The sequence below is a fragment of the Acyrthosiphon pisum genome, unplaced genomic scaffold (genome assembly GCF_005508785.2).
Source record: "Acyrthosiphon pisum isolate AL4f unplaced genomic scaffold, pea_aphid_22Mar2018_4r6ur Scaffold_21828;HRSCAF=24991, whole genome shotgun sequence".
In the NCBI taxonomy this organism is placed as follows: domain Eukaryota; kingdom Metazoa; phylum Arthropoda; class Insecta; order Hemiptera; family Aphididae; genus Acyrthosiphon; species Acyrthosiphon pisum.
The window spans coordinates 15,152-24,731 of NW_021771335.1; the positions used below are offsets into that span (position 1 = coordinate 15,152).

Genomic DNA, 9,580 nt, shown 5'->3' on the forward strand with positions numbered 1-9,580 from the left:
TCACCTTTAGTGGGGCGCACGGTGGACGCCCTGCTAAATGGGCATTTTACAATACATTTAGGGGCACAACTTATAAGCTTACTGTACTTGAAATGATTTGAAAAGTGTAATATCTATTACTCTGGGGCATAAAAATCCAAATTGCTGCGGTATCTACCGACTAGGTATAACACATTAACACACAAACACCTGCCAAAACTACCCAACTTTGAGGAGTTATATCTCATCAACGGATTAATGAAAAATGAAAATTTAAACGTGATAATTCATAAAAAAAATAGCTTTATTAATTTATGAAATTAAAAGTATAGGTTACCATTTGAAAATCAGAAGTTGATAGTGTTTTTCCTAATAAATATGAGGGTGAAAAATATAAAAAAATTATATAATTCTAGAACAGCGTAGATCTAAAATTTTGAAAAAAAAAAAATTTGAAAAAAGTGAATACTTTTTGAGATAATGAGTGTTTTACGCTTAATCAATCACCCTGTATATATAATATATATGGCGTGGTTATCAACACTTACAATGATGATTGTAAGTGATATTTTTAAGTGTATTGTTCATGATTGAATGCTAAATAACTCAGTCGGATGACTTAGAAATCAATTCTTTGGTTTTTTTTTTTTAATGCATAAAGGTCTAAATAATATTATAAAGGTTTTTTAATTACAACCCCCCTAATTAATTATTCGATTTGAATATAATATGATTATTATTAAATAACATTTTTTTAAATAATGATTATTGTAGACATAAAGTTTTTTGTATCTCAATAATTGACCGATTTTGAGTGCGAGTTAATGTTTCGCCAAATCGTGAAGACGTTCGCATGCACAAATCAAGGCTTATAACTCTCTCTCAACTCTTCAATTTTTAAGATGGGAACAACCCTTATATATTTTTTGTCAGTTGTCCTTGAAAATTATGAGCCTATGTTACAATTATTTAAAATAATTTTGTCTTGCTGTGCGGAAATATTGTTCAAAATTTGAATTTTTCAACAAAAAAAAGGAATAATGTTAATGGAACACCGACCAATTTTAAGGAATTTAACGTACTATGCAATTTATTGTGGTATTATAGTTTTGAGTGCGGCTAGTGTAAATCATGACAAACTAGATTTGTCATGGTATAAATGTGTGCGTAGTAAGTGATTATTAGTATATTTTATTAAAGATAGCCCGTGTGATAGTAAAGTTTGTTGGCCGTATTAAATGATAATAATAATAATATAATATGGTGTATAGTCTGATTTATTGTATTATTTTGCGCCCGATATGTGTCAGATATGTAACCAGATTAACACAATATTGCTATTTGTGCACTTGGAGTACCTACCTAAATTTATATACTAGTTGGTTTTGAAGTAAAAAAAACAATATACTATAGCAGGGATGAGCAACTGGTGGCCTGTGTTCCATTTTTCACTGGCCTGTGCCACATTTAAATTTAGTTTATAAAAATATAAAATTTTAAGATTTTTCTGTATTTTATTTTATTATATTTATAAAACTTAAAATCGATATAATGTTTATCGTAAAACGTCCCATCAGTGAATAAGGTGTTAAATCAATGATGTAGGTTAGTAGGTCAGTAATATATATATATATCGGTCCTGGCGCACTTTTATTTTATATCAATAAAAGATCACAAAGAAAACAATATGCAAAAAGATCAGAAAATTGAAATGCAATAATAATTTAAACATTTTTCGCAAAACTTATATTATTAATGATTAAAAAAAAAATCGAAATGTAATAATAATTAAAATACTTTTCGCAAAACTTACATTATTAATAATAAAAATCGAAATGCAAAATCCCCAGTTACCCCAGTACTGCCACGGGAAAAATGATTTTCCCGAGTTTGGGGAGGTGTACAAATGTTTTAATTAGGATTATAAATGTGTACAAATGAAATAACAATCGATAGGATACAATTTGACTTTGATTTTTAGTTTGGTGGTACTGGGGTAACGGACTTCAATGCGACTTCAATGGACTTCAATCCGTATTCCGTGCAAACAAAACGGACTGACATCACACCTGCACAACAACGGAGTGAAAAGGGGAAACCAGCTGCGGTGATACGACACCGGTGCAGGTGGCGGCGCGCGTATGCGCTTAAACACGGTCGGACCTCGAACACAGCCAATGACAATGACGAATTATTTGTTCCACTGACACCGTGCGTGACACGAAGACATCAGAAGGGAACCCGTCTCCCAACGTATTAAATTTAAAAGGCCTTATGAAAGTCGGCGATACTGCTATGGGCCCGAGCACAGACATCAACTTGGCCAACGGCATAGTATGAGCCACAAAACTATAATCGGACACGAAAACGTGATCTAACGATTGTGCGACTAGTTGGTCGAACACGGCTGATGAGGTATTGATCGCTGACGTACGGGACGACAACACTTTCGAAAAACGTCTACTATGATAACGACTACCTTGATCGCTGGTTGCTTTTGGCGACGACGAAATTGACTGCCGAGTCGTCGGATGTTCGCTACGGCCAATAGGCGGGGAATTCAATGGCAATGACTCAGTCGGAACTGTCACATCCGTAACATATAATTGGGCCATACCTAATTTGGCTACGTCGATTAACTCATGCACTGTAACACGTAAGGCGGGCGAATATGCATCTGCCCGGTTAAGCAAGGACAAACAGTGAAAGACATCCAAATCAGCGGACACGAATTTCGGCCATATCGACTCTAGTTGGGCTGCAATCAAGGGAAAATAACGTGGGGCTTTAAGTTTGCCGGGATATTCACCTCCTAGCGTGTCGTGAATGCGTCGAATGTAAGTGACGAGAGTGTCGCACCTCGTGACGCTACGGTTCAGAAACCGCGTAGGGCGGACGAGCTCGATCTCGTCGACCATTGCTATTAGTTATTAAGTAACTATAGTCTATAACACAGCTGACATATCGGATATATCCACTCAGCGACCGTCGAGACTAATGAGCTCTGAAATAGATATCAATATAATAGCGAGCAGCGCGTATACGCAATAATAATAAACCTCCCCTACGGATATATGGACGATACCCAGGTAATGATCGGCGCAATGTGAATAATTATATCACAAATTATATTGCACACTCATTAAGTAGTCAAATAGTGAAATAATATAAAATAAAATGTAAAATATATTTGGTTTTATGAATACTGTATACACACAATAAAATAAAATATTAAATAATTTGATAAAAAAAATACTACCTACACTATTGTTAACTTCTCCTAATCAATAAGCAAATGTTTCGTCTCGATCAATAGCTCGTTTATTAATTATTATAACGCACAGGAAAAAGAACACATTATTAAAAATTACAACACAATCGAAAGAACAACGAAACGTCACGAGTCGACATCGACGCGCGCCAACTAGCGTAACGTCACTACGTCACTACTAACTATCAACCTCTCTCCGCCACTCGGCCAATACTGCCACCGGATGACGGGAAGGGAGCGGCACCGCCGCTGACCGTCCTGACATCTAGGGGAGTTTACAAGTGACCATCCTGGCACTCTGTCGTCCTCGACAGATGTCGTTAATCATACAGTAGTAAACATTAAACATTAAATAAATATTTTTAAGAACAAAACAGAAAATATATGAAATTATTATACATACAAAAAAAACTACTTCCAACTAATACATCAAATTTTTTTTTTTTTTTTTCGGTTACAATATAAAGAAACAATTGACAATACAAATTCTTATTAAACAACAACAGACATATTTAATAAAAATTTTAAAAAGAATGATCTTGACATTTATCATCATAATTATCAATATAGTATGTATTAACAAAACAAAAATATAAGAAAAATCAGTTCTCAACAAAATTTACCTAATAGTAACCACAACAGCAGTATAAGGAACTACTTGGCAATACAAATTTTTAATTAACAATAAAACAAGAATAAAAATCAGTTTTCAACAGAATTTACTTAATAGTAACCACAATTACAATATAAAGGAACTACAGATAATACAAATTTCCAATTACCTTACCATGAGTAATCTCTCAACCAGCCAGGTCTACGTATCACTCGCTGTGAGCGTCTTCCCTCAGTCTCAGGTACTTCAGGTATCTGTGGATCTGGCGGGTCCTGGTCCTCAGTCTCAGGTACTTCAGGTATCTGTGGATCTGGCGGGTCTTGGTCCTCAGTCTCCGGTTGTCCTCTCTCTGGCTCCTCCAATTCCCCTTCAGCTTCGTCATCAACCCGGTAACCTCCAAGACTTCAACTGCGAGACGTGGGCAGTCGTGGCTAACCGACTCTTCTTGCTCGCATCTAGTTCTGCAACCCGGTACACGTCTGAGGACAGCACCTCAGTTACCACCAATGGCCCTCGGTATTTGTCCTGCAATTTCGTAGACTCACCAGTTGAATTGGGAGCCCTTCTCATGACCACCACTTCTCCTACTGCATAATGAGTATTGTCATGTCTATGTAAATCATAAGCAGCCTTCCTTCGACCCCTTATCCGTTCCATATTCTCACGGACGCGTGCTTGCAACTCAGCTGGCGGTGTCCAGTCATCCTCAGTGGCTGACAGAGCACGTAGAGCACCTTGTAGGAACCTTGGACGGTACCCATGTAACATCTCAAAGGGGGTCTTACCAGTTACCTTAGTCTCGCTGTTGTTCAACAATCGTTGTACCTCTGGCAACAACTCGGCCCACTGATCCTCGGCTCCTCCCATGGTCATCAGTGTAGCCATCACCACACTATGTGTTCGCTCCACCTGGCCGTTGGCCTGTGGGTGTCGTGAAGACGTCCACACCAACTTGATCCTTTGGCTAGCGCAGAACTGCTCAAACGTACCAGACGTATAACAAGTACCACGGTCAGTTATAAGTCTACCAGGCAGTCCATACTCCTTGACAAACTGTTCCACACAGTTGATCAGAGGCCTCGTTCTAGTGTCAGTTACAGCATATAACGACACATATTTCGTCAAGTTGTCCACCAGTACTAATATGTACCTAAATCCACCGGGAGCCGTGACAAAGGGCCCCACATGATCCATATGCACGGTATAGAAAGGCCTCTTCCCGACAGGTATCGAGTGCAATAGCCCAGGTCGTTTGCCCCTAGGCACTCGAGTCAGCAAACATTCAAAACATGACCTGATGTGCAATTTTACATACCGCCTCATATCTGGAAACCAAAAGTCCTGTAACACATTAGCCATTGTACGATCCACAGCAGGATGTCCACTCAAATCATGAGCGGTCACCACCAAGCTCTTCCTCATGGACTTAGGCATCACGAACAACAATTTGTCCTGGTACTGCCTGTACAACAGCAAATTTTTCACCACGTAGGACGTCCCTAGACCTTCAGTGGGACTCTCCTCGACCATCTTCTTGATATGGGCTACTTCTGCATCAGCTGTTTGACACATCATTACACGCTCATCGTGAGATATCAATTGACATACCGTCTGTCGCTCCATCAAAGCTTCGTCAAGTGATTCCTCCTCCCCCACTGGAGCTCTGGACAAGGCGTCGACATGTGCCATACGAACTCCAGGTCGATATTTCACATCAAACTCATACTCCTGCAGCGAATCGTACCACCTGGCGAGTTGGGAGTTTACACTTTTGCCACTATTTAAATAAGTGAGTGCCTGACAATCTGTATATACAGTAAACCTTATCCCGAGAAGGTACTGCCTCAATTTGTTGATCGCCCACACTACACACAACAACTCAAGCTTGCTGGAGTGGTAGCGCGTTTCAGCATCGCTCGTTTTCCTGCTTGCACAAAACACTAATCGCAGAGGGCCACCTTCTTCCGACGACTGCAACAACATGGCCCCAAGTCCCAGTGCACTCGCATCAGTATGGAGTTCAGTGACGGCAGCTTCCTTCCTGAACATAGTCTGTACAGTGTCACCCGTCAATGCTCGGCGTAGTGAGTCAAAAGCTGTCTGCTGCTCTTCCAACTACTTGAACTCCTGTTTCCCTCGCATTAGGCGCGTTAACGGCTCAGCAACCACAGCATATTTTTCAACAAACCGCCGGAAGAATCCAGTTAGGCCAAGAAACCTTCGGACCTCATGCTGATCCTTAGGGACTGGATACTCTGCAATCGCGCTTACCTTCTCTGCGCCTGGTTGGATCTCACCATTTTCTACAATAAAACCAAGGAACTGCATACGTTTTGCCCCAAACGAGCACTTTGACGGCTTCAAAGTCAGCTGTGCTTCGCGTATTCTTCCCAATACAGCGCGCAGGTTCAACAGCATTTCGGCCCAGTCCTTTCCGTCCACGACCATGTCATCGAGGTAATTCCTAACGTACAGACTTCGCAACGGACCCAACACTCGCTGCATAAGTCGAGTGAATTCGGCAACAGCTCCGGACAGCCCAAACGGCATTCGGTTGAATTCACCTGTTGTATCCGCAGTAATAAACGCTGTCTTTTGGGACGCCTCCTTAGTCAGCGGAATTTGTAAGTACCCGCTTGCCAAATCAAGCTGAGCGAATAACTTACTGTCAACCAACGACTCCAATTGTTCCATCATGTCAGGAAGAGGATAATGCTGACGCACGGTTTGCTTGTTAAGGCGGCGATAGTCCACACACAACCTGCTCTTACCGGCCTGTTTGACTAACAGCACAGGACTTGCATATGGCGAAGTAGTCTCGCTTACCACCCCACACCTCTTCCAGTCTGAGACAATCTTATGTATTTCTTCGCGGTCAGCTTGGGTTGTCTTGTAGGGCCGACAGACGACGGGGAAACTGCCCGGTACTTCCTTAATATCAACCTTCATCATGGGCGTACAGCCGAGCTCATCTAAGCTCTTAGCAAAACAATCCCGGAACTCATTTACGAGGGTTAAAAGGTTACCTCGCTCTTCCGGCGCGACCTCAGTGTTAACAAATTCAAAGTCGCTCAACTCTAATGGCTGCCGAACTGGCGGATCACAGTTCACCTCTACAGCGTGTAGGTAGTCAGCTTCCTTATCATAACTAGTGACCCCTACCGGAGAACTGCTATTACTTGATTCCGCGGCATAAATGTACAGGTGCCCATGCGCCTTATGGTAGGCTACCAAGGGCAGGTCCAACCACGATCGACCAACAATTACATCTGGGGCCTGGACAGCATCAGGTACTACTAGCAACAACACCTTCCCTGGATTGACACCATCCAGTACAACATCGGCCTCAATTTCTCCAACCGCATTTACGGACGGCACCGTTGTACTTCCAATCCCGTAGAGTGGACGACAGGAGGGCCTTACATGTAAACCGCACCTTAAAGCAACACTTGCCTTAATGAGGGAGTGATGACTTCCAGTATCCAACAATACTTCCACCTCTCTACCATTGACTAGACCAACTTTCTTATAAGGATGACTCAATGATACTGGTCTTGTTTCGGCAACATTTGTCTGGTCCTTTTCTGGACAGTTGGGTCGTATGTGTCCCTCAACCCCGCAACCGAAACACACGAGTTTCCGCTTCAACCTGTCAGGACAGTCACGCGACACATGACCCGTTTTCTTGCATACCCAACAGCTGGCGGGGGAAGCGTCCTCACGGGTCCCACTCGACACCACGGCCGTCTTATCAACTTTCTTCCATCTGCCGGACTCATCAGTCTTCTTCTTAGGAATCTGACAGGCAGGTGTCGCCGTCGCTAATTTTGGGGCGGCATACTTCGACGCGGTCGTGGGCGAATGCAACGCACGCATGCGTTCCCAATTCAATAGGTCACTCAACAGTTCTTCCTCACCTGCGTGAACCCTTCCAACAGCGTACAAAGCCATGTCTTTAGACCTCAGCCCGCGAAGAACATAATCTTTGGACACTTCGAATGAATGTCCTATACCCCTGCACATTCGGAGTTTAGGTTGTAAATAAGCGATTAAAGATTCGGTCGGCCCTTGCTTCCGAGCACGCATTTCGTCCTCGCGGTCGGCCGCACACGCATCACGCACGAAAACTGACCTGAATTTCTGTTCGAACATACGCCAGTCAGCAAACTCACGGCCCGAAAACCAATCTTTCGCCGGACCGGTCAAGTGCATTCGGACGTACTGCAGCACGTATTCGAATGGCCAACGATTTAGAGTCGTCATACCTACGATTTCCTCCAACCAATCGTCCGCCTCGCGAGGAGTCTCATTCCCGGAGAACGACGTCATCGCCCGACTCAGGTCGGGAACTACTCGATACTCGGAACGCATCGTCGGAGTAGCCGTTACGGTCACGGGCTTTTCAACCCGGCTCGGATACCTTTTTGGCGGCTATCACCTGCCGTAGGGATTCAACCTCAGCGTGCAACGCCGACGACTGTGCATTCTGTTCTGTGAGTAAAGCCACACGCTTGACCAATTCCACGTATGTCGGGGCTTTGATACCCGCCGCTTCATCGGATCTCTCGCTGGTCATACCGACTTATCAATACTGACCCACAACACAACAGTCTCAGATAACACTATCAGGCATCAGTGTTACCAACCAGGTATCGTCACCACGGTACTTTGGTTACACACACGAACGGTTACGGTACGTCAACAATGAAAAATCATAACCTCAACACGCCGCGTAACTTTAAACGGTAGCCAACAACACGTGATGTCTTTTCCGTTATTTTTCTCGCACTTTCCGAACGACTGAGGAATACCTCTTTCCGAACTCGGTTCCGCACTTTTTAAAACGACTGAGGAATACCTCTTTCCGAACTCGGTTCGCACTTTTTAAACGCACTTCGTTCTACGGAACAAAATCCCACTTCTGAAAATAATAATATATATATGTTAACTTCTCCTAATCAATAAGCAAATGTTTCGTCTCGATCAATAGCTCGTTTATTAATTATTATAACGCACAGGAAAAAGAACACATTATTAAAAATTACAACTGTTGCGCCGTTACCGATCCTACGGGTATGGCGGTTGTCGGCAACGACTCGCGTAATGTGCTGAAAGCTGGAGCGGGACCGGGTTACGCAATAAGTAGGTCAAAAACGAATTTAGTGGGTCGGAAACACATGTATTTTTAGGTACAATAATAATTTGATAAGCGGGCGCCCAGAATAATAATAATAAACTTAAAACTAATTTACCATAGCTGGCGAACAATAATTATAATTTTACATCAGCCCACTGACCACGCGGGTGACTAAATAAACTGATCAACCTGATTCGGTGACGGCGTAGCTCGACGACGTGACGATATTCTCGGTCGGCGACCAATGTGGCTCCTCGCCGGAACGGCGACGGCGGACAATGTTCTCAGCTCGTCGTCGGAAAATAAGCAATCGATTTCAGCGCGGGTAGTGCGCGGCGCGATCTGCTTCCTGGCCTCAGCACGTAATAAACGATCGCGATCACGCGGATTACTATAGAATGACGTATATCGAGAGCGAAGCGCGATGTTCAACTCGACGTCGGGTGTCGATCACGACGGCGTCGACAGACGGTTTTACGTGTTCACACGGGACTACACTCGGTGCGTGCAAAAGTGTTAAGTAACGCGACGCAACGGGCGCGTATAACAAAGCGAAGCTTAAAATTTTATTCGTAAGAAT

At 43.0% G+C, this 9,580-nt stretch overlaps 1 protein-coding gene across 1 annotated transcript; it reads right to left on the reverse strand.

Moving 5' to 3' along the window:
- Window positions 1-3,230: 3,230 nt before the first annotated feature.
- Window positions 3,231-8,221, reverse strand: LOC115034972. The gene is made up of 2 exons (XM_029492584.1): window positions 7,362-8,221; window positions 3,231-3,440 (listed from the first exon to the last, which is right to left on the reverse strand). The coding sequence occupies exons 1-2, from the start codon at window positions 8,190-8,192 to the stop codon at window positions 3,429-3,431; spliced, it is 843 nt and encodes a 280-aa protein (XP_029348444.1). The 5' UTR covers window positions 8,193-8,221; the 3' UTR covers window positions 3,231-3,428.
- Window positions 8,222-9,580: the final 1,359 nt, after the last annotated feature.

Bases quoted from the DNA above. Each gene is read 5' to 3' on its own strand.
- LOC115034972 (XM_029492584.1), bottom strand. From the start codon at position 8,192: ATGACGTCGTTCTCCGGGAATGAGACTCCTCGCGAGGCGGACGATTGG.